At 47.4% G+C, this 27175-nt stretch overlaps 1 protein-coding gene across 8 annotated transcripts in view; it reads left to right on the forward strand.

Annotated features, from left to right (window-relative positions):
• The window catches only part of RAI2 (retinoic acid induced 2), a 58839-nt gene that overhangs the window by 26033 nt on the left and 5631 nt on the right, over positions 1-27175 (forward strand). For 6 of the 8 annotated variants that reach the window (XM_064483363.1, XM_031445806.2, XM_064483364.1 and 3 more), the window contains exon 2: positions 26462-26562. The exons of the other annotated variants lie outside the window; for them this stretch is intronic. In XM_064483363.1, coding sequence (XP_064339433.1) covers positions 26526-26562 — 37 coding nt within the window. In that variant the 5' untranslated portion in view covers positions 26462-26525. The remainder of the gene's footprint in view (positions 1-26461; positions 26563-27175) is intronic. 8 annotated transcript variants of the gene reach the window in all.

Consider the following 27175-nt stretch of genomic DNA (forward strand, 5'->3'; position numbering starts at 1 on the left):
ATGGTGATCACTCACTGATGATTTGAGCGTGAGTCATTCTTTTCTCCAACAGGAGCACGTGTGGGCACGGTCTTGCGGATTGCAGGTGCTGTGGAGAAGTGAGCCAGCACCGGACTGTTCATTTAGAAGTAAAGAAGGGCCATAGCTCTCCACATCTCCTCTTCTGGTGGCTCTCTGCCATTTCCCTGTCCCATCGCCCCTCCCTCCTCTCCTATAAGCTCTCATGGCTTGACCATCTCACCTCTTCTTCAGAGCTTCCTTCTTTTTTCTCTTCATGCTTTCTTCTCTTCCCACATTATTCCAGCTTTAGGATACCATTGGCCACACAGAACCCATAGAAAATGACACTGCATAGCCTTATGATAAAATAGTTAAGCCATTGGGTTGCCCTCGGGAAAAAAGTAAATTGAATCAAATTATTAAGACCCAGACATTGTCAAATTCACCATCTGGGCATTTCTACTGTCAGGTCATTATTTAGGTATGGTGTGCTGTGTCTCTCTTGCTCGCTCGCTCTTTTTTTTTTGTAATTTTTAATATGAGCAATTTTTGTTTAAACCACTTCTTTCTTCTAGCTCCAGACAATGGCAGTCATAATCGTGTCTGACCAAAACATATTGCTTGTGTGTGTTTATGTTTAATTTGAAAAATGAGAACAGTGATTTCTTTGAAGGCTCATACTCACCCAGAGCTAGCATGCCATTGGTTGCTTTAGAATCCAGAATTTCCTAGAGGAGAGAGAGTAAATCAACATAAAATGGTGTAATAAATCCTCTTAAATAACAACCAGGTAGTAAATTAACATATACACGACCTTTGAAATGATTATGTACAGGGAAGTCAAATCCACCAAACAGCTGGCTGGATGCCTGCCCTTGACTAATAGGCTAAGAGATACAGCTGCTGGAAAGATATTGGAGAGTGAGTCCTAAATGCAGAAAGCTGTCTTTTGTTTAAAAAAATAGAAAAGATCAGATCCTTCGTTTGACAAACCCTAATTTCATTGAGATTGACAGCACTGCCTTTGTCGGCCGTACATTTAACAAATGAGATTGAACAACCATGCCACTCAATTTCATCTAATTTAACTTGACAACCAAAGCAGGTAGGTAGAATGATGTACTTACAGAGGGGGTGAGAATGCTTCCTGGGTCAGTAACAGGACTTGCTGGATCAGGCTGAAAGCGAAGAGCAAACTCTGTTGCTTTTGTGTTTTTGTTTTCTTAATTGATCTATAAAAAGTACAAGTCAGTTCATCTTAAAAGGTACAACTTAATAAATGTTTGCAAATGTGTACATTTACATGGCCACCATCCAAATCAAGATATAGGACATTTCCATCCCTGCAAAAAGCTCACTTCCTAAACAGTGTAACCCCCCTCTCCTGCCGTCAAGGTAACCACTATCCTGACTTCTAACAGTTTTTGAAAAACAGTCACCTGTTTTTGAACTTCGTATAAAGTGTCCTTTTGTGTCTGTTTTCTTTCACTCAATGTGAAATTCATCCATGTTGTGCATATCAGTAATTCACTCTGTTATTATTCTGTAATATTCCATTTTGTGAATGGTTTATGTATTATTGATGGACATTTGGGTCATTTCCAGTTTCCCTCTTGCCTTCAGTTTTAGCTCATTTTTCTAGATAGTCTATAGAAGGTCATCCTAGAAATAAGCAAGAATGATATGCCTGAGGGTGAATTTGTTCCAAACTGGTATCAAAATCCACTTACCATCACATAAGCAAGTGTTCTGTCTCCTGAGTGAAAGGACCATCTTGGGTTATCTTTCTCCTAAGAATCAAGCCAGCTCCATGTTCTCTCATCCCATCCCCCACAGAATTGTGGGTCAAGGACTGCTTCATCGCCTTGCCGACTTCAACCCTGAAATGGAGGGAGGGGAGGTGAGCAGGGCCTGCGGCCAGTTATAGCAAGACAGCTTAGCCAACAGATGGGAGGGTGGGTCTTGGGGTGGATTTGGAGGCAGCTAGGAAGGGAGAGGAGCAGTTTCTCATCTGGAGTGCCTGTGTATCTGGCACCATGCCCACCTCTGGGCAGATTCAGGGATGCAGCTTAAATGTGAGCGTCCTTCCTGATTTTTCTGACACCTTCCATTCTCTGAATCTGGGAAATAAAGAACCCATTATCATCTCTCCTAAAGAAACTGACCAAGCAGCAGGGCTAGGGTAGGCATTTGTCACTGGGCAGAAACGGGGCACAAAGGACTGTCATCTTTGAAGCTACCCTCCCCTCTGCCCCGCTGCTGACGGGTAGGTAAGACAGGCAGCTGTACTTACAAGTGCAGAGGGCTGGGACCTTCTGGGAGGGGCAGGACTGCAAGCTGGATCTCGTGGTGTGGAAACAGAGGGAGAGGGTAAGCCGTTTAATCATCCCAGCTTGCCTGGGACTGTCTCAGGGTGAGCACTGAAAGTCCCAAGTCCTGAAAAGCCCCTCAGTCCAGGGAGGTTGGTCATCCTAAAACAGGAAGACCTTTTCATTTACTTATTTGTGCATTCAGTTAACAAATATTACTGAACTTCTAGTACAGATCATGCCCCTGCAAGGTTTGGGGGTAGAGTGGCAATCAAGAGGGCAATCAAGAGGGCAAGTGGCAATCAAGTACTCTACCCCCCATGCAGAGTACTTCCTCTAGAGAGGATGGTGGGATTTGAAGAAGTGATTACAATCCAGTGCAACGGATACGAGTGCTTTAATTGAGAAAATACTGGAGGCTATGGAAGCAGGGGTGGGGGGAGGGTGGGGGCGGGGGCAACAATCCACTATAGATTCTTTATCTCCTTAGCAGATCCACAAAGTTCTAGAGCTGCTCAGAAAAACAATTTACAGCAAACTCTATACATTCAAAATGGCCATGGTACAAAGAGGGTGGGGGTGAGGGTGATAAGGAAGTAGACAGATTTAGGTCTGTGAAGTAACCCTCCGTGCTGCTCAGACCCCCGGGCGTGCCTCCCTACATTTCTTCTCCCACTCAGAGGGCACCTATTGGGTGGTGTGAGCAGGCAGTTGTGTGGTGAGGAGATCTTGGAGTTGTCTGCGCCCATGAATCCACACTGACGAGTGAGCGTGCCCTGGCAAACTTTCTGCATCTTTTCAGGTCGTGTTGATAAAATGTGGTGGCGGGGGCAAGGATGATGTACTAGGGTTAATAATGTAGTGTGTTTGTAAACAGGGCTCTAGGAGTGAAAAGTTAGTGCCAGAACAGAACAGCATGTACTTTTAAGTATCTAAAACTAATAGACATGTGGTCTTGCCTAAGAGGCCCAGTTATTGTTGGTTAAAAATTTTTTTAATGCTTTAGAAATATATGGCAACTGTTGTAAGATCTGCAGGGCTAGCCTGGTGCAGGTTCATCCATTCATTCATCCATCACATAGATATCTATTGATATATATGCCCCTGAGTATTTTACCTTCTACCCAGCTATCACATGGAGCCAACAAAACAAAACAAATCACGCCAAACTATAGCCCTTTTCTCCATGAGAAGGTCCAAACGTTTAGTCCAGTATCAAAGACGCTGCCAAGCAGGATGGATCTTGAATTTTAGAGCCTCTTTCTTCTATTTCTTAGCCTAGAGAGTGTCAGCGGTGTTTCTGTAAGGTGTGTCCTTCTATTGGTGTCTGTAGAAAAGGCAAGGATGGGAAGGGTATTTTCTAGAGGGGGGTTTTCATCAGGTGTTAGAAACTGCACAGATCCATTGGGCAAGGGTTTTTTCTTTGTTTTTGTTTGTTTTGCTTCTTTCCCTACCTTTGCCACTGTGTAATTAAAACTGAAATCCTTCCAAACGAATCTTTTTCTATCACACAAGTATCAGGGCACTGCACACTTGCTCTGAGTAGGGACCCTTTGAGGATTCCCAATTATCATGCATCCCTTTCCAGTCGAGCTGTGGCAGGTTAAGGAGGGACCATGATGCCCTCCCCTAGGTGACCTCTGAGCTTTCCTTCGAAAGGAAGCAATAATGGAGACTTAGCCACGAGGAACAAAGTGCCTCTTCCCTGTACAGTTTGACAATGCCTTCCTTTGTAGCTAGTTCAGCACGCTTGTCCTGATTTATGATTTTTTGCCATCTGGTTTATTTCTCTTGTTGTTTTGTATTGTCTTAAATATGCCTGAGGCCATCTTCAAGTCTTTTCTTTAAAAAATACAAATTGAAAAAGCAAATCATAGGAGTGTCATTTGAAGGTTAGGGATGAAAGAAACGTTTAAATAGGACTTGGATCTTCCCTGTGAAGTTCAGTAGCTAAAAATAAAGTTCTTTTTACTTTGTTGATTACGTAAGAGAACACATTCTCAGATGTGAACGCTGTGGAATGTCTCGGGTGTTCGGAGAACTCTTGTTTGGGTTTTCTTAAACAGAGGTGCAAGAGCTCTACCAAACAGTTGAAGTCATTCAGTTAGTGATTGAGCGCCTGTGGGGTGCGAGCCACTGTTGGGGGTCACTTTGTGATGCTAATGAGTTTTCACCAGAGGAAGGACTTGCTTTTCACTTGGTCTAACCTCAGTGCTCATTCTAGTCAGCCAGGTTAGTCTTTCTAAAGAAAACCTTGTGTGAGAAGGGAATGGGGAGGTAGTCCTTTTGTAAGAGGAAAGGGTGGAGTTAGGTGGGGGCAGTCTTTATTTTTAAAAGAGACAGTATTCTGGGTGCTGTGTGCTGTGTTCTGGGCAGCCATGAAATATCAGTGACCTGGATAACTATGTTTAAACCATGTTCTTATTAAAACCAGCAGTCCTGGCTTTCCCGGACAAAGAAATTCTGAAACAATTTTGGAAATACATTCACAAGAGTGGAATTCATAAATGGAACTGAACAGCCATCAGCTGCACTGTTTAGACATAAAGTTGGATGAGCAAAGGGGGAATTTTACAAGTATGGATTCAAAGCTTTTAAATGAACTTGCTTAATTGGTAGTAGTGATGTAGAGCATCTTGCTGGAAGGAAAACAAATCTTGTATCTAAAAAGTTTCTCTTAGATGTAAAAGCAAACTCAGCTTCAAACAATGCTTGGGAAATATCTTGGTTAAGGATTTTGGAAGTGATTTAAGGATCATGGGTTAGTGCCTGGCGCTTGGTAAATTGCCCCACACAATTTAGAAACCTCATCAAGAGGCCCCTAAATCCAATCCGGCTGACCTTAGAGTCACCTGGGGGAAGTTTGGGACCTGCACATTCCTGGACCCCATCAGATGTATTGGGCCAGGCTCCTGGGGGTCAGACAGACAATCTGTATGCTCAGAGGGCTCTCCTGGGGATTTTGATGGTTAGCCCAGTTTGAGAACCGCTGGCCTGGTCCATTCCTCTGGACAGGATCCTATCCATACCATCCCACACAATTTTTTGCCACACAACTGGCCATGAAATAGCATCTCTGCAAATGCCATTGACTCTGGATCATACGTTTATTCATTAGCTGAAGCCCAATTTTAAAATCCAATGAAGTATATGATTCCTTTAAATGACTTTGAATCAAGTCACATACCGTGTTTCTCAAGGTTTATTTTTGTTCGTTATTATTCTGCTGAGTGCTCAGGACATATGACTGATCTTGGGTTGGTGGGCTAGAGACAGAAATAACTTTTGGATCCCTCGGAATCCAAAGGTTCCGGGGTGGTTAAAAGGATAAATGGTGATAGGAGAATGAAAGGACGAACACTGGCGCGGGAGCGAACAAAAATTCGACAAGGCTCTACTCTTGGCCACACAGTGTGAGGCCCTTTTACAGCGTCCCCGACTGACCCTCACAGTATCTTTCCAAGGATGCTGGGAACCCCACTTCACAAGTGGGAGGGGTCAAGTGATGATCCCTGGTCGCAGAGCTCAGGGGCAGAGGCAGCACTGAAGCCAGGCCTTCAAGATTTCCCCCCAACCTAGTTCCCCACTCTCTCCCACCCCAAGTCTGATCCCGAGTTTTCATCTTCTTATCAGCAATAAAGAGCATTTGAAATATTCTGGGGTTCTGCCCTGGGGTCCAGCTTGGAGATCTGGTTCAGCCCCAGCTGGCCTCATCCAGGTCCACTTGCTTCTCAAGAGACCTCTGTAATCTAGTCGGAGGAATGGCACATTCTGTCCTGATTTAGCATGTTTGAGAGCAATCAAAGGTAGGACTGTTGGTTTCTGAATTATACATAGGCTTCCCTTCATCTCTAGAATGTAATTAAGAAAAAGGGCTCGAGGAATACCAAGTTCCAAGCCAAGCGTCTTACAAAGCTGCCAGAGGAAGCAGATATTAGCAGCCTCTGCTGTGTGCCCTGTAGCTGGGGCTGCTCTTAGCTGCTCAGCAGGCGGGAGCGGCCGTAGTGCCAGGAGGCAGCAAAGAGGCAGGCAAGCAAAGGCTCTTGCCTTCTGTCCTTCAAGTTTTGTAGAGGTGAAGCTGGAGCCAGGCTGGCATTTCTTGGGGATTCTCAGATGGGCCTTCCCTTGCTGGCCTTACCACCATTTGTATTAATTTTCTGAAAGGTGGTCTCTGGACCACCAGTGCTACTCACCCTTAGAACTGTTGACTTTGGGGTCCAGATCATCTGTTGTGGGGACCATCCTGCGCATTGGAGGATGTTTAGCAACATCCTTGGCCTCCACCCACCAGACGCCTGAGCATCCTCCTCTCCTAAGTTGTGACAACAAAAAATATCTCCAGCCATTGCCAAATGTCCCCTTGGCAGCAGGGACAGGATCATACCAGGTTGAGAACAGCGGGCCTGGACCTAGAGTAGAAATAGTAAAGGAAGGAGAGGTCTGCTGTGGGGAGAGGGAGTGCTGGGTGGAAGTGCTGGCAGGACCCCCAAAATTCCCATCTCCCCACCTACCCTCAGGTGTCTCAAGTGTGTGATTTCACCACCCAGGGTTCCCTTAAGGGGTCAGTCCCCAACTTTCCCATTTGCCCTGCCTGTCCTTGGTACACAGTGCTGGGGCCCTAGTTCAAATCCTAGCTCTGCCACTGAGTAGCAGGTCCCCTGTTCTTTTCACGCCACCATTTCCTCATCCATAAAGTAGTGATAATAGTAGCACCCCCCTTGTGGGGTTGTTGGTGAGGATTGGATATTTATAAACATTTAGCAGAGAACCAGCACATAAAAAGTACTTTGTATGAAAGTGTTTTGTAAAGAAAACATAAAAAATCTGGATGAAGAACCTCTGTTAAATACAGCCGCTCAACAAATGTTTCTTGGGTGCTGAACATAGCTGCACCCCTACCTTCCAGGTGCTCGGAGCTCGGCCGTGAGCCAACAACAACTTGCGAGTGTAAGTCAGTGAGTTTGTCTGAAGTGCAGCCCTGGCCGTGCTCTCCCGCAGAGCCCAGGGAAGGCCCACCATCTGGCCTCAGCGCCCACGGGATGCTTCTCATTCATCAGAAGTGGACCCTGCTTTACCTTGCCCTCAGCTCAGCACGCTGTTTGACAGCGTCTCAGTCCTACATAGCCTCAGCTCTAGCCACAATCAGTGCAACCCGTGATTTAAAATTTAGGGGCACCTCTGTGAGGAATTTGAGGCATTCCAGTCTTTGGGTGCACTAGTTTGGAACCCTGTCCTTCCTTCCTCCCTCCCTCCTTCCTTCCTTCCCTCTCTCTTCTCCTCCCTTTCTCCCTCCCTCCCTTCTTTCCTCCCTTCCTTCCTCCAAACAGATCTTCATTGAGTACTGTCTGTGAACTGAGTGTGATTCCAGGTGCTGGGGATACTGCCATGAACACGGCAGGTGGGGAGCTTACCTTCCAGGGAAGGGAGGAGACAGACTATAAACAGTAAATCAAGGGGAAAAAAGACAATTTGCAAAGGTGATAGATGCTGAAGAAAAGACACACAGAAACTGAGATGAGAGAGAATAGCTGGGATGAAGAGGGGGCTTACAGATGGTCATAGAATCTTCTCTAACAACACTGTTTTGATTTGAGACTTAAAGGATGACAAGAAACCAGCTGTGAGAAGGACATTCCGAGCTGAGGAAACAGTCAATGCAACGGCCCTGAGGCAGGAAAGAGTTTACCAAAGAAGTTACCAAAGTAACTTCTGAGAGAAGTATTCTGATGGAGGAGGAAAGTGATAGGAGCCGAAACTGGAAAGGGTTAAAGTGGGGCCAATCTGCTAGGGCTTTGTAGGGCTGGGCTTTTAGTTTAAAGTACAATGAGAAGCCATTGGAGAGTTTTATGCAGCTGAGTAAAACAATCTGATTTATGTTTGAAAATAAGGAAGGAATGGCCAACCATGTGGAATGCTGCAGAGATGAGTAAGATGAGGGCTGGCTCTCAGTGGGTCTGGCCACGTGGTCAACGTGAGGTCACAAGAGCAGTTGTGGTGGAGCAGGAGACAGCAGCTGCACCCTCTGTCTTTTGGTTTTAGAACATACAGTCTCGCCAAGGAATAGGCATTGGCATTGGAAGGGATCAATAATTTGATAACATTTCTTAACACTACTTTGGTCAGTTTTCAGGGAGTTATTCGGCTTGAATGTTCTCTTTAATAAGAGACTGACTACAATGGTCACAACGATGGTGGTGGTGGTGGTGTCATCCTTGATGTCCATGGCATCACCACGTACCTCTAGTGATTTCCAATTGTGGGACAGTGCCAGCCTGGCCACACACAGCCGCTGGGCCTTTGGGCGGTCCATGACCCGTGTTCATTGCAGAATGGCTAGCTAAGCCTTGGGGCTGCCTGTGGCACAGAACTACCCAGGGCCCTTCGAAGTGGGCCATGCAGGGCTCGGAGTGGTGACCTCAGCCTCTGGTGCCATGTTCTGATGGCTGTCCTCTGTATGGCCTTTCACTTCTAAAGTCCACCCATCTCTTTAACCTTGCCTGAACTTTTAAGCCCAAGAATGGTAGGAAATCCTTCAGAATAAACCCTTAAAGAGGCATTTGACAAAGCATATATAAACTTACACTTGGTGAAAAGTGACTGTAGAAAAAAAGTATGTTTAGCCCAAGCTTAAATATTACCGTGCTTTTCCTGTGGTCTCCCACAGCATTTTGGAACCCTGACATTTTTCCTGACTGATCGTTCCCTTTGATTTTTTTTTTTCTTTTCTTTTTTTTTTTTTTTTTTGCCTCCACTGCTTTGATTTTGTAACACAAGAATAATATTTTTTCTGGACTAAACTTCTTATAAGTGGTCTTACCCGGGGAATGTTTTTAAATTTAAAGATGATTCTATTTTCTCTTAAGTACCAAGAAGTACATACACAGACAAACACATTTAATAGCTTCAGATGGGATCGTTTGACTTTGTAAGGGCATGTTTGCAAAATTTGTTCCTCTTGATTCCAGCTCCTGAGTCAGCTCCTAAGTCGAAGTCCCATCATTTTAATGCTGTTGCACAGATAATGGAGAAAATCCCTCACCACCTTCGTGGTAGAGGTCCTGTCCTGAGGGGCAGACCTTGGTTCTGGGCAAATGGATTCACCCTCATGTATGGTACCTTCAGGATGAACTCAAAGGCGAATCCATCCTGTTTTCAGAAAAGGGAAGGTTTTAACTCCCTCAAATTCAATACCCATCTTCAGTGTGTTGGACAAGGCTTCAGAGTGCCGACACCTTTGTTGCTACCAGCCAGCAGGAATGGGTCAGGTCAGTCACCACGTGGGGGCACATTTTGCAGTTAACCCATCGTGGACTAGGGAAGGGGCTGATAGAGGGCTGCTCTGTTCCAACTCTAACATCGGGCCCTGCCTTCCTGTGATTTTTTTTAAAATAGTTTAGGCGACTGGTTGGTGGGACTTTTCTATGATCTCCTATCTAAGAGGGCCTGTCTTGTGCTTATGCCACTGAACTCTGGGGGGTCTAAGCTGAGTTCTTATCTGAAAGTCTGTGCAAATCTCAATCCCTAATGAAAGAAAAAAACTGGCCTTGCCTGAGGGTTCCTTTCTCCCTCTGCCCACGGAACGGGAATTGCAAGAGCGTGGTCGCGCTAGACTGTAGGCTCCCTCTTCTGCTGCCAATGGATCTCTCTTTCATCAGAACTGCAGGCACTTGGGAGAAAATCCAGCCAGGGCCTACATTGCCTTGGGGTGATTCCAAGAAGTAGATTTTCTGGGTCAGTGGGTATGAATGCTTTTAAATTGGCCTCCAGAAAGTTTTTAACCAATTTTACTTCCATATCAGCAGACATTTGCTATGGTGCAGTATCCACTCACTCACTCATTCATTCATTCACCCATCCACATCTCTGTGTACTCACTCATTAATGCCACACCAAGACGGTGTCCCAGGCACCATGGACTCATACACAGTCCTGGTCAGTTCCTGCCCTGGATGTGATGTGGGGATTTTTCTCTGTCTCTGTGAAGAGAATTGAGACTGTGTGTCTGCGCCTGTTGAGGACTGACCAGGATGAGCACTCATTCATGTCGGGGGCGGGGGGGGTGTGTGTGTGGCAGACCTGAAGGTGGAGTCCTCACCCCGGCTGCACGTTGGGATCACCTAAGGAACTCTAACAAATCCCGATGCCTGAGCCAACCACACGAGATCCTCATTTCGTTGGTCTGAGATGTGGCCCGGGTATAGCTCCCCAGCCAAGTCTCATTTGCAGCCGGAGTTGATTGTCCCTCCGTACCCTGTATCCCGGGGAGTCTGGCCTAATGAAAACCCTCCACCAGGTCCCCACTGTCTCTGCTCTTGACCTTACACTTGTCACTTCAGACTTGCTGGCAGTTACTGTTTCTTTGTGCACCTTGCCCACAGTGGCCAGCACCATGCCAGGCTTAAAACTGCTGAGAAGAAAAATCACCTTCCTTTCATCCTATTTATTGCATAGTTATAGTTTAAAATGAAAATTTCACCTCATTTATTTAGCACTCCACAGTGAGGGTCCTTTGGCACCCTGTCTTTATTATAATAACAATAGCCAACCCCTGGTGAGCGCTTACTGTATGCCAGGAACTGTTCTAAGTGTTTTTGCACGTTAACTCACTCACTCCGCAGCCGCAGTGTAGATACTGTTATATCCCCCATTGTACAGATGAGGACGCTGAGGCCACCAGAGATTCCGGAACGTGCTCCTGCTCCCACAGACCGTCCGTGGCTGAGCTGGGCATCTCCAGCCTATTGCACTAAGTGAGGCTCTTCTCTGCCAGTCAGAAGGGTTTGTCTTGAATTTGTTACGCTTTAGCATTGGGTTTTCTTCCTCAAATTAGAGCTACAGGGCATGAGTGAAGGTGCGCCCATGCTGTCTACCGGCCTCCCAAAGCTCTCATAATGGCCAAGTGCTGCTTGGCACAGAGAGCTTAGCAAGGGCATCATTCAGCAGCTTCTCAGCCAACATTTGAGTCACTTTAATTGCATCCACTGTGGAGACACAGCTTAAGTAACTAAAAGCAGATGGTTCTTACCTGCGCCAAAAGATGTCGGGTCCTTCTGCCATTAGCACCCTCACATCTGCATACTTTCAAAATTGTCCTCACAAGAAAAACGAGAGGCAGAGGAAAGCCTGGGCGTGATTTTGAAACAGCCTGAATTTGTCTCTTTGAAAATACGTAGAATTTCTCATCTGCTTATTCTCCCAAGAGAAGTCAGAGGCTCTCGGAAGTCAGTAATTGTGATCTCTTGAGTCATAATTTCTACAGTTGTATCAGAGCCCAGTGTGAGGACGCAAGAGGGAAACCGCACGTGGGTCTGTTGCCATAGATGAGTTGCAGGGTGGACAGGCTGAAATCTCCCCCTGGAAGGAAGGGATTAGCCGGTCAAAGAGGAAAACAGATTTGAGAAATCCATTTACCCTGAAGATTTAATAGGGAATGCAGGTCAGACTGACTCCAGTGTCTTTAGTCACAGCTCTCTCTGCGGGTTTTATCTTGTACCGGCTCAGAGTTTCAAAAGAGAAGGGTAGGTGAGTCTTTAAACTCTGACCTTAATATTTCCATCCATATTTTAGGAATAAGAATTCTTACCATGTGTTGAACTGAAGGGATGGCACTAAAATACATGTAAAAGTGTTAATCTAGTACTTGTATATTTCTCAATTATTTGTAGATTATTAAAAAAAATACTTGCTTCTGCTTATATGATCATAGCACCCAACTCAAATTTCAAAGACTATCACTAGCATATCCTTGATTTTTCTCTTTAGAATAAATATCACCCATGATCAGAAAATACGTTGGAAATATTCAAATGGAATTTAGCATGGCCCTACGGCCATTGAAAAACTGTCAGAATCCTGATTAGTCAGCCAGTTATCTTTTTCGTGGTAAAGAACTTCTGCTTAGAAGAGCGCCATTTCAGTATGCTATTTATTACCTCATTACCTGGAAGCCACTTGGAGGCTTTATTTGGAATTCAAACCATTTGAGGGCCCAGAGGAGCCGCGCATTGCCAGGGACACCGCCTTGAACAGAGGGGACTTTGAATTCTAACCATAATCTTGCCCATAAATGAATGCATGGCCTGGGGCAAGTCACCTTTTCTGAACTTTTATTTCCTCATCTGTAAAGTGGGTTGTACTAGATAATCTTTGTGAAATGAAAATTAGAAGGCCAGGCGTGATCTAGTCCCTTGCCTTTTCTATCACTCTGGAACGTGCTCATTTCTCTCCTCTGTCTCCCTTTCTCCGTCTCTGTCTCTGTCTCGCTGTCTCTGCCTCTCTGTCTCTGTCTGTCTGTCTGTCTGTCTGTCTCTCTCTCTCTCACACACACACACACACACACACACACACGCACACACACACACATCTGGCAGCACTGGAATGCTGCTATGCTCTGGTGCCTCATCATCATTCAGGTCTGTGCTCCCTGAAGTAGTCTCTCCCCTACCCTATCCCCCCATGTCACTAACCCCAATTTACTTTCTTCTTCACACCATGGGAAAGTCTAATAAGACACTGTGACGCTGGTACAGGGGTAGACAAAGGAACTGAGAGACCAGAATAGAAAGTCTGGAAACAGACCTACATGTTGTTGAGTTGGTCGGGCCTTCATGAGTGTTTATTTTGTTATTTTAAATGTTATAATATTAAAAATAAAACAAACAGTTTTTTAAATTTAAAAAAGGAAGCCATGCGTGGAAAAGTGTTATGAACCAAAGATGATGATTACACAAATTCTGTGCACATGAGGTCCTGAGATTTTTAAATGAATGCTAATTCGGCTGGAGGGGTCTCTACTCCAACTGGGAGTTTGGCTTAGGTGCCTGGGAAAGACCTTTGCTGCCCAGACACAATTCTGTGTCAAGTGTTTCCTGGGCACTAGGCAATTTCTACTTCGCCAGCAGTAGGTATTATTTTACCCATTTCACAGGCAGGGAAACTGCAGCTCAGAGAGGCTGAGTCACTTTTCCAAGGCCACACAGTTCTGAAGGGGAAGAGCCAGGGTCTGCGGCCCAATTCGCACGCTCCTGCCTGTGCCAGTACGTCATAAAGCCACCCTGGGCTATTTGAGGGCTGAACACCGAGAATGGGCGAGACTGCTGTGGCCTCTTACTGGGGAAATAGAAGATTCCTCTCCCCCAGGCAAAATGGAGCTTTTCCCTTAAGGAACTTCCAACTTCCGCTCCAGCCGGGGCTTTTCTGGATGCCCTACCCCAGAGACCCATGGAGGAGGTCTCAGTAGCAGCACTTTGAAGCCTGTCCCACAGGGCCTCTCAGTTGGGCAGCAATTGTTGTGCAAAGACCAACACGTTTTGGCGCTTGCTCGCCTTAGTACTCCCTCTCCTTTCCCAAACACAAAAATATTGGCATTTCCTGGAAAGTGGTTTTGGCTCAAAGCCTGATAGCTATCCCACACTCCTGGGCCAGCTTTCTTTGGGGCCCTCTGTTCTTTTATTTCACTAAGCATTTGTTTGGGGACTGAGGTTGCTGCTGCCTTGGATTGTACCTGAGATACAGGGCCGCTGGCAGGTGCCAGGGGCGGAGGTGGGGGCACCAGCTCCCCTCACCAGCAGCAGCATCTCCTCCATCTCCTCTCCCCCACTGTACTCCAGAATTGGTCAAACTCACCATGCATGCACACAGAACCACTTTGGGTGGTTTTTTTTTTTTTTTTTTGCAGTTTGATGGTATTTTCACTGTCTAGTTTCTTAAATCAAGGGACAATTAACATAAAATCAAATGATTCTTAAGTGTTCAGATGCATCAGTTTTGACAATTGTGTGCACCTATGTAACCACCGCCTGAAAGAGCCTATAAACATTCCCATCACCCCAGGAAAGTCCTTCTCCCTACCCCCTCCCCAGAGCAACCAGTTTCTGATTTCTATTGTCATACATTTTTTGGCTTGTTTTTCAATTTTGCGTCACTGAAGTGTTACAGTACATACACTTTTGCATCCGGCTTCTTTCACGAAACACAGTGTTTTCAAGACCACGATGTCATTGTGTGTGGCAGGCATTCACTGCCTTTTATTGTCAGTGGAAGTCTGCTGTGTGGGCGTTGCCCATTGTGTTTATCCGTTCACCGGTTGATGGATATTTGGGTTGTTTCCAGTTTGTGGCTCTTATGATCAGACGGCTGTGAACATCTGTGGACAAGTCTTTTGTGAATATATGTTTTCATTTCTCTTGGGAGGATACCTCAGAGTGGAATTGCTCAGCCTGAGGATGGGCAGTTGTTTAACCTCATTAGAAACTGCCAGGCAGTTCCCCAGAGTGGGTGGACCCTTTTTACCAACAGCACAGGAGCGTTCCAGTTGCTCCCTATCCTCACCAACTTTTGGTATAACTGTCTTTTTTATTTTAGTCATTCTAATGGATGTAATGTGATCCCTTAGTATTTTTCTTATTTAAGTACATTTTAAAGAATTTTCAGGCATGCCACTTAATGCCAGCTCAGACACTGGAAAGGTCCTGTGGAGCAGAAGCAAAGTGTTACATGTTTATGGTCAGGAGGTTCTGCTCATCATCCCTGTCCTTGAAGCAGAGTCTTTCCAGCCCTGAGGGCTGTCTGCAGCCTACCACAGGGCAAGCTGAAGGCCAGAGCCCCAGAGGGGTGAGGCAGGCCAGTCAGACTGTGAAACTGCCAGACTCTGACTGGCCTGCCTCCGGGGTGGGAGGGAGCGCCTGCATGGGGAGCTCCGAACGACAGGGTGACAACCGCAGGACCGGCCTCAGGGCAGATTTTGCTGTGTGCACACGGTCACTGAGACTCTAACATGTCAGTAGCCGGCAGGCATGGACCATGTCACCAGCCCGCTGTCCTTTGAGCTGCTATCAGGAGCTTTCATACCATATCACATACCATATCCACTCAACGGAGATATAACAACATTGCCAAGGCAGAATCTTCTTACCTTCCAGTTGGCTTAGGCAACTGGAGAGCCTCCAAAACCAGTTGCCAGGCATGGGACCACTTAGGTGGCAAGCATGAGCAACCTCCCTAGGGCTTTCCTGGCTTCTCCAGCCCTGCCCAGACAAGGATGGGAGAGCGCCTCTAAAATACTTTAGCTAGTTGAATATTGCTAATTTAACCGTTTCTTACAGTCATCATGCTAATTAGCTAACCAGCCACCCACTTTACCACCAAAAGACCATTTCTGATATTCCCTGTGCTCTGTAGCCCAGCCTCAAGTATCGACAGAGATGAAGAGGTAACTAGAACTCCAATAGCAGCCCAGGGTTGGGCCTCCCTGGTTGGAACTTGAGCTGAAACCCCTCATCCCTGCCCAGGAGTGTGCGCTGACGACAACGCTGGCTGACTCACCGACTTAGGGCTTCACCTAGGTCACGGGCAGGAAATGTCCCGCTGTCGGTGGGGGTGCCCCTACTGTGTAGAAAGTATTCTGATGAGTTTGGCCCAATGTGGCAATGCCCCAAAGTCTTTAGACGGATAGGTATTTTGGAGAGGAACCCAGAAAGAGGGTATTATGTCGAACGCCACGCAAGAACTTGCTAGTGCTGAAACTTCAGTGTTTGCTGGAGGGGAAGATACTTTTGAAAGGGCAGTCTGCCTGGACAATTGATGCAGGGCACCAAGGGAAAGCAGGCCCCAGCCCACTGAGCCATCAATGGTGAACTCCCAGAAAGGAAAATCCATGGGGGACCTTTCCTCTCAAGAATCCCATGTGGCTGGGGAAAGGGCAGAAGTCCCAGGCCTCCCTGCTCTCCAGATCAGCAAAACATCAAAGGGTACAAAGAAAGAAGGGGGTGTTGTGGCGCTAGCAGTTTCCTCTGGCCAGATGCCCAGTGCGCCAACTTACAGGTCTGTTTGCCTGTGTCATTCCGGGGCCCAGCTGTCCCTCCCACACCCCCACCCACTGGCAGGGACAGTGCCCCTGGGGATCTCTAGGGCCGAAGGCCCCTGAAAGGCCCACCTCCTCTGCTCCCTGACAGCAGCTCCACTCCCCTGGCCTCTCCTAGCCCTGCCAGCTCTGTGAATGCCCATGAAACAGACTCTGTCAGTGGAGATTCTCAGAGACCAAGCAAAGAATGGTCCTGAACCCACATTCATAAACCAATTCAAGTCAGGAAGAACAGCCAAGGGTGTTCCTGGGAAGGCTGGGAATGAACCCTGGCAGGGATTCAAGGTGTAGGAAGAGAGAGTTGCCCTGCAGGGGCCAGTAGTGGCTGGTGCAGGGGCAGGGGTGTGACAGGGAGCTGGGGGCGGGGCCTGCTGCAGGAGCACCGCAGGCCAAGGAGTTCTAGGCTCTGGCTGGAGATGAGAAGACACTTACCCCTTCCCCACCCCAACCTGCCCTCTCCCTTGGTGCTGGGAACCTTTGCTGCCCCTCCCCCACCTGTCTTTCCTACATTGACTGTGGTTCACATTCTTAGAAAGCTCTCTCCCTTCCTCCCATCAAAACAACCATTCCCTGGGGATTCACAGCTCAGTTCCTGGGGGGAAAAACCCAACAAACCAATTCAAACTGAGGTAGTACTGATCTACTGGGGTTGCTGAGAAACGGAGATGAGAAAATGAATGTGAAACACCTAGCAGGGGGTCTGGCACGTAAGTCAATGCTTAGTAAATAGTTGATTGGTCTCATCTTATGTGTATGAGAGAGGAGTGAGCTGGCCAAGTCCTGCAAATGAATCCACTCTCTCCTTTCCTCCCAAGCTAATGTTCTCATGACTGATTTGTGGCCTCCTGTTCATCAGGCCTGTGAAGACATCAGAATTGCATCAGTTGAGTTGTCAGTCCTTTGGTGCACAACGTTCTTTGCTGAAGGATAACTTTTAACCCCCTTTGGAAGAACCAGACACCCCTCTAATGTTCCCAGCACCCTGTCTCTCCCTCAGGCCCTCACCAGCCCTGGGCTCCAGCCCCCCAGCTTGCTGGCCAGGCCCCATACCTTTCCTCTTGTGCCCTTTCTCCTGCTTCTAGACAACCTGCCCCACCTCTCCCCTATTCCACCATCTCCTCTGCTGAAATCCTACCCCTGTGGCAAGGCCCAATTCACATGTCACCTCCAGGAATAAAGGTTTAATGACTGGAACTCAGAGGTGGTGCAGGTGAGGACAGAGGAGAATTACTGTGGCTCCTGGTGTGGGGACCACCTTGAGTGCTAGAGGGACAACAGGTGGACTCATTCCTGCTCGCTCGCCTTGTGGGAGGGGGGTGTGTATAAACACACCCATTCCGGAAGAACTCTTCCCCGAAAGAAAATAAGAAATAACACCTATAATCTTCACCGTCAACTAGCCAGAGGTTATGCGGCAGCTTTTCCTGCCCCCACACTGACCTGGTGTCCTTCATGCTGTATTAGCTGCAAATAGGAGCCTTGCTTGAAGATAAATAGAGTGAACTTACAGAACTTAAAAAGACTCACCAGCCCAAAGATTCTGCAGAGCCCCGTGTCTGCTCTTGAGAGAGCTTGCCTCCAGGCAGACGGGGTGCTTCTGACAAAACAGAGTTCCAGAAAGAAGGCTCCCTGTTTAAAAGAGGCACACCCTCCTCCCTCCTCTGCCTGCATTGTCTGTGTACTACTCAGGTCGAGATTATTGTTATTATTTTTAGGCGGTATGCAGCTGATGAAGTGAGGTGGCGTTTGTTTATTTATTGCTTTTTGGTCCCTGAGTTGGAACACAAGATCACCAGAAGAGGAACTCCCTCTATGACTCATCCCAGGAACATCTTGCCTCCCAGCCAGCACAAATATGATTAAAAGAACTTTCTCGAGGGCCCCAATTATATTCTAGCGAAGAAACACACTGGCCAAGCTGACCATCTCTGGACCAGTTTGCTTTTGGAAAGAGAGCTTTCTCTGGCCTCTCCGTGGGCGGGCTCTTTATGAGATCTTGAGGCACACTTCTCGGGAGCGGGTTCCTCTGTGGCTTGGAGGTTATCATAACAGAGTGTCTTCTTCACAAGGGTCACAGGAAGGGCCACCCGTTGGGGAAACACCTGGTCACGGTGGCCTGAATTGGTGACATTTGGGTCTTCACATAAACTCTGGAACTTTCCAGGGCATGGTTAGTATAGCAGACATGGTTTGATATCCTGCCCCTATGTCCTCTCAGACTGGCCTCTATACTCCAAAGACTGCTCACTGAAAATACCTGTGATTTTCCCTCATGCTTTGTGTGTGTGTGTGTGGTCTCAGGAGCACACTAGGCCTGCATGCTGGGCTGAATGGAAGTGCCAAGGAGTTAACACGTCATCCAGGAGCAGCCCTTGACCTCTGTTGGAGGAGGGTTGGTAAATAAACTCCCCAACTCCCAGGCATGTGTTCTCCGCTGGCTCCCCACGGTCCCCTGTGGAGATGAGCCCCAGTTGCCCACAGTGGTAATGGACCTGATAAGTTGGCTTCCTTCTTTTCTCACTGCTTCACTTCTCTACTGATATTTTCTGGGATCTTCTCCCAAAGAAACTTCTTTCAGTCAAATCAGTCTGTGCAGGAGCCCAAACTAAGAGAAGTAGCCAGCTGAGTTCACCAAAACTCAAGAGCCTCCCCTCCCTTACCACGTCTACCACTACTGGTAGCCGTGAGGTTTCCACCGTGGCCGTGGCACTGCACTAGTATGGTGTGCTTGGGGGTGCAGTCCTTTGAGAGCACCTAACCTCTGCACAGAAACCTGGTAAGACAGAAACCAGAGTTGCAGAAGGTAGCCAGTTTAGTAATAGGGCCCTGTGAGGACAATTCCAGATACTGCTAAAATCTCTGGACCCGGGAGCCACATACTCATCTGGTTCCTGGTGTATGAATGACAAGTGTTTGTTGATTGAGTCTCTAAAGGAATGAAGAATTGACTTGCATTCACTTCCTCTCTTAGATCTGAGGGCTTAAAGGTTGAGGCCAGTCCTATCCCCTTTTTGAACATCAAGTACCTTTTAATGGAGCCTGCAAATGTGGTCACAATTGTAGGCTCTTGTCTCTGTGGAGAGAGATCAAGATAAGTAAAAAGGTTCCTCCCCCTGATTGGTATCTGAAACCTCTCAATTAGAGTTTCATTTCTTTGTCCATAACGTTATCACTGACTGAATTAAGTTGATTATACCAATAAAGGAAACATAATTCTTGAACCTATGAGTCATAGACCTCAGTGAGAATGAGTTTATCAGCTTCATTCTGGAAAACCTAATTCTGAGAGAGGAAACCCAATTCTCACTGCCCGAGAAGTGGTGAGAGGTGGGCAAAAATAAAGATCAGGCACCAAAAGAAGATAAATGTATGTTGTTTTCTAGGACTGGCAGCTCAAGTCACAGTGAATGTGCTTGGTGGTTTTTAAAGCATGGGACAAGCTTTCCCCAAAAATGGATCACCTCCCTTATGTACCTCTAGTGCTGGTGAACAATTTCTGGTTTTCCCCCACGCCCTCCTTCTACTGGGAAGCTCCAGTCCCGCCCGTCCCTCTACCACACGTCCTGAAACCAAGCTGTGGTGGCTCAGCAGTGCCCCCTGTGGCCAGCTGAATAAAGCGCATTCTGTGTTTTCCCCACAGCTTTCCTCAGTTTCTCTGTTTCATCTCTTCCAGCTGCGCAGCCTCCTTCTCATTTGGACCTGCCCATACTTTTTAATCTCTCCCCACCCACCACTGCATTATTTCCTTCAACTGTTGCCCAGTAATCTCAGGAAATTCCTCTGCTTTCTCTCCCTCTTGTCCTTACCCTCTTCCACCCCTCCCTTGTTTTCGTTCGTCTTGTGAGTTAGAAAATGCCCCTAATTTTTTAGGTAAGTATGAGAAGAGAGCTACTTAGGCCCTTGTGTCAAGGAGAAGGTAAGCGATAGGATCTGAAGTGCAATTATGCATCACCTTGCAAGTGCTTCTGAGTTCATATTCAAGGTACAAAAGGCTCTGGCCACCTCTTCTTTCTCCCGTAGCCTCTCAGCCTGAATGTGAAATAGATTTTTGTATTTATTGAATTGTTTTCCCATTGTCTTTCATTTCAGTGTTGTTTTCTATTTTCACTGCAAATATTCAATATTTCAGCTATGTTGGGGGTTAAATGAATTTTTGTGGAAACCTCACCATCAGATGTAACCTTAATTCTATGGTAAATGCCTTCCCAGTTCCTAGCAGCTGATTTTAAAATGAACCTTTGGACAAACAGAGTTTTAACTCAGGAACTGACTGTACAAACCCATTGGAAGCAATTTTAATGCTACTTAAGATGCTGAGAGGGAATATAGGCAGTGGATCTGATGATAATAATGACAGTGATACTGGTGACAACATGACAGCAATGATGATGTGATAATGGCTGTGACAATGAGAATGAAGATGATGAAAATGAAGACAATGACAATGGTGATGACGACGGTGATGGTAGTGACCATGGTGACATTAGCCATGTTTTATTGAGCACTTCCTACATGCCAGGCACTGCGCTGAGTACTTTACATTGATTATTTCCTTTCATCCTTACAACCACCCCACATCTTTTTTAATCTCCATTTTGCACAGAGAGAAACTGAGGCTTGGGACTAACTTGCCCAAGGTCACATGGCTATCAAAGTTAGGTGGAGCTGCAGTTTGAACCTCGGCCTGTCTGAATTCAAAGTTTGTACTTCTGACCACTCTTAGAGCAGTGCCCAGGGTGAGGCTGGCACTGTTTCCATGCCGAGAGTTCGTGAAGGGCTCACATGCATTAGGAGAAAGAGAAAATCTGAACTCCAGTCCTTTGCACTTCACGAGTCTGCACCCCTTCCTTCCAGCGACCCTTCAGAGGGTCTATTTCTGGCATACTAGTCTCTGGAAAATGTCCTGCTAATGACACGGGATTATAAACAGTCCTTTTCCCAGAACAAAAATTTAACCTTTGTATCTCAATCTAATTAGAAGTATTTTCTCTTTCAGGGGCAGGTTTTCCCCACTTTGTTCCTTATTTAAGAGGCTTCTTTATTGCCAGGGGGAAAAAAATCTCCAAAAGCCATAGCTTTTTAAGATGATAGACCCTGGCCCGAGATCTGGAATGTGACTTGTGCACCTGCACAAGGTGGCCACTCCAGCAGCACTGGAGCATGTTCAGGGCCCTGTGTGTCCAGCTGAAGGCTATGGGGCCTTGGCTGAATGCAGAGACAGTCATTGGCTCTAACAGCCCACTGTCCAGGTGAGTGTCCCCTGCCACCAGCAGCAGCTCTTGATGATTTTTCTCCAGTGATTCCAAGGTGTGCCTTTCACCTTCCATGGGGTTTGCCAAGACTTGAGGAGAGCACTTTTTTCCTCTTAGTTTCAGGGGAAGCCTTCCCTGGAAAACAAGCATTTCTTCTCTACCTTAGAGAGGTCCTCACACTAACATCTCTTCCCACTGCTGTCTGGGGACCGGCATCCTCCTTGTAGAGACTTACTCCTTTACCTCTGCAAGAACTGTGGGCCTTGAAGGAGCTCAGTTAGAAGCAGATCACCCTGGGAGAGTAGTGATTGGTTAGGACTTGGGGAATCAAGCCAAGAGAGAAGGCACCGAGCCTATGGAAAAAACAGCTTCAGGATGGAGGAATAGGAAATGCGTGCCTGGCACCCAATAGGTGCTCAGATTGTTTCTGAAAGAATAAATAAATGAATGGACATGAACCTAGTTTCCTATTCTGGCCCTGCACCCAGTTCTGCAGCCCGAGGGCTGCCATAGGTCCTTTGCAGGAAGGCTAGAGGTAATTGGGTGTCTCAGAGGAGATCGGAAATGCTAAGGCATCTGACACTCTCCTCCTGGGCCAGAAAGGAGGCAGGGCCACCCCATGGTGCCCTACCAGCCAGACCCCCAGATCCCTCTTGTGCTCTGGTGGAGCCCTGCCACTGATAGAAAACCAGGCCCGTGAGCTGCTGGCTCTGGTTGTGAAGTTGTCCCTGTGCTCTTTGGATTTGTCCAGCTGTAATAGTTCTCTTTTCCACCAGTTGCTTACTTGGCAAGGCCCAACCCTAACCTGAGACCCTGCAGACACCACATTGTAAGTCCCTTTGGTACATGATGGGTTCCTCACCAGCACTGTGGTGTCTTCAACCCACAGACACTGCCCTGCTCCGGAAAGTTGAGTCCCAAGAGAGAGAAGCCCTGCTCTGACTGAAGCTGAAGAGGTCTTAGCATCTCCCCTCCATTCAGCCTTCACTTCTCCCTTAGTCTGGTTTAAAGATGAACCAGAACTCACTCACACTATGGCCTTTGGAAGGGAGGGTGGGGAGGGGGGTCTTCTCAGTGGTCAGGGGAGTGGCCCAGAAAGACCCCTCCCAGTTCCACCCTTCCCCAACCCCTTTGTGTCCTTTCCTTCTTCCATCAGATTCTCTTGAATGCCCACACCTCCCCATCCTTAGGGGCCTGGAGCAATTCCTAGAAGGCCAGGTCTGACTCCTTCCTGGCAGGCACCACTCACTTCTGGGAGGCCTGACTTAACTTACCCTCACCATGAGAGGGGCAGTACCGCACGTTCTAGAAGGGGAAACTGAGTCCCAGATACATAAAATGACTTTCCTACAGTCACGAAGGGCTGGGGTGTGTGTGTGTGCGCGCGCGCGCGCGTGTGTGTCTTGTGTCTTGAATCTCATCTCTCTTTTTTTTGTGGGGAGAGGTAATTAGGTTTGTTTATTTATTTTTAGAGGAGGTACTAGGGATTGAACCCAGGACCTCACGTATGCTAAGCATGGGATCTGCCACTTGAGCTATACCCTCCCCCCTTGAATCTCATCTCTTACTTCCATTTCAATAACTTATCTATTAGATATCATGGACTCAAGATTTATATCATCTTTTTTATCAGGCTCCTCACCCATCAAACTCTATGACATTTTGATGGTTGAATCGGACCATCCCACATACTTCAGTGTTGTATGCTGGTTACGGGATAGAGGGGTAGCAAGGGACCCGTTAGACTCAAGTGAGATGTGAACCCAAAGCAATGGGTGAGGGACTGTGCTTTTGAAGGAGCACAGGTCTGGGAGTCCTGCAGCTACAACCTCTGAGCCTCCCTCAACCTCTGAACCTCAGCTTCCTACTCTACAAAATGGGAGGGGTGGGCTGCCCGGGGACCCCAAGACTTGTTCAGGCAGGGGGACCCTTGGCAGTCTCGCTGGGCCTTGGGAGCTTTGTCTCTCCTGCTGAGTCGCAACTTTTTCACGCATGCACTCCTATCAGAAAAAAAGAAAGAACTGAACATCCCCTCAACATACACACATCATTAAATTATATATGTCTTTCTGTATTTATTACATATGCTGTAAAATAGAAAAATGGGAATTAAAAGGATGAGATAGTGAAATGAACATAAATAAGTTTTATGACAACCTTACCCTGCTCCCGGGGAAGACCTTAGAGAACCCTGGTGTCAGTGGCCAGTTTACGATGCTCGGGCTCAGTGCTTCCTCTGCCTGATTCACCCCTTTCTCCCGTTTTCCACCAATATCAAATCACAGCAAAGCTAAGATTTGCACTCTGTCCTCTCTGGCCAATTCCCCACAGCCACTGCCCATCTTCACAGACGTGAGATTCACTTGTAAACTGCATGGCCACCCCTGTTTTAATAAATTAACTAACATGTTGGGGAACTCATTCCCAAAGCTAACCTGAGTAAGTCATAGTCCTTTTGGAGAGCTGGGTGGATCTCTGCATGTAAAAGGCAATCAGCTGTAAGCCAAGCGACTATTTTGTGTATTCTCCGTTATCTTAGCCAATTTGGGAATACATTCATGTCGTAATTATGTTCACAGCTTCAGTAGAAAGGCCCTGCGCTGATGTTTAAAGCTCAGAAAATTTAATCACTGGGGCAAGTAATTGACAATTATTACACCCTATGGGGAGAGCAAAACCATTTTTTACCCAGTTGGAATTACTTCTTAGATATTTAGTGCATATCAGGTCCTGAATGGTGAAACCATATCCACATTGTATTAAAGGATGAAAATTATGCTTTGCTCATTTAACTCATAGTAAGTGGCTGATGCTTTTTATACAGGATTAGGTCGATCAGTGAGAGTGTAGTTTAAGTGCTGGATCGAAAGCAGAAAATAGACTCAGACTACTGTGCAGTCGGAAGGGGGCAGGTTGCTTTACAGAGGTGTCTGGGAAGTCAGCCTTGCAAGAGAGAGAGACATCTCACTCTTCACCAGGGGCAGGGGAACCTGGGAGACACTGTCAGGGCCAGGGCGGAAGTTGAGGGAATTCGGGGCTTGATGGCTTTAGTCTTTTCTGTGAAGAAAGAAGCAAGATCAGCCACTAGGAAGGTTGGCTGAAGGTAAGCTGCCTCGTTATCTGGCCTTTGAATTAACGCCATTCTGACTGCGCAGTAGAATTACCTACGGAATTTTTAAAAACCCCAGTGCCCTGGCTGCACCCCACACCAATTAAGTCAGTCTTGGTAGGGGGACCCAGGCATTGGTCTTTTTTTTTTTTTTAAAGTTCTCAAGTGATAATAAGTTTGAGAACCAGTGCTAAGCCAGCACTTGTCAGACTTGAACGTGTAGACAAATCATCCCAGGAGCTTGTCGAGGTGCAGGTTCTGATTCAGGAGGCCTGGGTGGGGCCTGAGACTCTGCATTTTTAGCAAGCTCCTTGGTGATGATGCTGCTGCCCCAAGGACATGGACGATCCAACTCTGACTTGAAAAACTGATGGCTGCCGACAGGCTCCATAAGGACCAAGGTTGTCAGTATCTTACAATGGGAAAACACACAGGATCAGGATATATTTTTAGAAAATGAATATCTTAGAGGAAGAGGTTTCTCTAGATAAAAAGAATCTAGATGAGGCTGATTTCAGGGGGAAAGAAGAGCAGGTCACATCTGCAGGCTGTTGGGGCTGAAGGGGGCATCCCCGGGACTGGGGCCAGGGGACTCCCGTCCTAGAGCATCCGGGTCCTGGAGGTGGAAGTTGCCCAGTGCAGCCCTGACCACTAAGACTGCTTCCCCTGAGGCTGAGCTCACTTTCCTGGGAGCTTCACAATCTTCCACACAGGCAGTAGCCCCTGGCTTGACTAGCTACGAGGTAACCCCTGTCCAGCATACCCAGGAACCCAGTTCTCAAGCATTTCCTCAGGGGTGCTTGGCACTGTGGACCAGGGGCCTTGTGATCATCCTGAGAGCTTTTTTCTGAGTTGAAAATGCTCTCAATTCACAATATAAAATCAAGCCTCTCCCTAGGTGATATAGGCCTCCAAGGGGGGCTCCCAGCATGCCCCAGGGCTTTTGTCCAAATTCCCAGCTCAGAAACCAGGCTCTGCCTGCGGTGGTCTCAGGACCCTGTACTGGGTCAGGGTGGGGTTCACGGTCACATTCTGGACTTCCTTCAGTTGGAGTTGGTGCAGGCTCTTCAGGGGTCCACATGGAATCCTTTAGGATGTGGCTGAGAGTATTAGGTTATTTGTGAATGTGTGTGTTAAATGCCCACAACAAGGAAATAGATGGATTACGACCTTCAGAATAGTCTAAATTATCTAAGTGGTTAAGTGTTTTCATTTTTTGAAATTGAGCCATAAATGAATCCTCATTATAATAAGTGTCACTCTATATGGAGGCCCATAGGGTAAATTGAGTGCTTTGTGCACGCTCCGGAAGCAGGAAGCCTGAGGGGCAGGCCCAGCTTGCAGGGACACCCAGCAGGGCGCAGAGGTGGGGCAGGTCACTGCCTGACTGCCTGGGAGTCAGGCCTCAGGTCGGCCTCTTCACGAATGTAAGTCCTTGTAAGAAAAACAGCACACACGCCGCTTTGCTTTGGTTTTCTTTTTCTGAGTGTGTCAGAGAAACTCATTCACAGGTCACCCCCGTCAGACTCTTCACTGCCCACAAGGAGCTTTCTCATCTACTGTCTCGTCATGAGGGTCTCTCACTGGCCGGTGAAGGTGGGTGGCCGCCATGTTACCCTCCAGGGCGCCTGTGGGCCTGACTCTGTGCTCTTTCCACAGTGAGAGCGTGGTGGCCTCTGTGATAACTGGCCTCGGGCGAGTTTTAGTCAGTCTTTCTGGGTCGCAGTTTCCTCATCTGTAAATGAGGTCGGGAAGATGCTAGAGGTGTAAGCTTTAATGCCCCTGCCAGCCTTGACTTACTATGATTCTGTAAATGATAGGCTTATGACAAGAGGCTAAGTATGTGAACGCCAGGCCCAGAGAGGCCTAGATACTCGTTCGTGTACTCCTTCATTCTGAAAGGATTTACCGAACACCTGCTATTCACCAGGTACGGATGTGAAGATGAGGAAGTGAGACAGTACCTCCCTCCTGGAGAAACAAGGAAATAGGCGATGCCAGTCGGAGGGGGAGGGTCCGGACTGGACAAGGGTAAGTGGAGGTCCTATGGGAGCTCAGTGGGTTTGGGCGGGATCTCAGAGGATGAGACCCTAGAGTCTCACAGGTGGGCAGGAGTTGGCCAGGTGAAGGCAGAGGCCCGAGAGGGCTCCAAGCTGAGGGGCAGGCCCTAGGGATAGCCTGCCTCTGGTATACTTAGATCTTCATGAGAGTTAGACAGAGGGTTCAGGTGACAATTCTGTGACCCAGCTGGTCTCTGAGCCCAACTACTGCCCTGACAGTCCCTGCCCACCTCCCCATCTGCCCTGGGCACTGAAGCTTTTCCCCACAGTCTTCATCTGAGGGGCACGTAGGCTACACCGGGGTTGGCCCCAGCCCCCAGCCTCTAGCCCCAGCAGCTGGCCAAGGGCCAAGAGAGGGAGAGTGTACAGCAGCCTGCAGATCCTGATGGTCCACTCCCCATCACTCCCCATCCAGTTTTACCCCCAGGGATAATGGATGCGGGTAGAATAGATGGCTGACCTCATTTGCATCCATTGCAAACAGTGTTTTGAAAAACAAACTAAAGATTCCCTGCCACCTCTGAAGTAGTGGTGCACCCTCTGCTTGAGCTTTAGTTGGTGGCCCCTGTGACACTCCTTGACTT

The sequence above is a fragment of the Camelus dromedarius genome, chromosome X (genome assembly GCF_036321535.1).
Source record: "Camelus dromedarius isolate mCamDro1 chromosome X, mCamDro1.pat, whole genome shotgun sequence".
NCBI lineage: Eukaryota > Metazoa > Chordata > Mammalia > Artiodactyla > Camelidae > Camelus > Camelus dromedarius.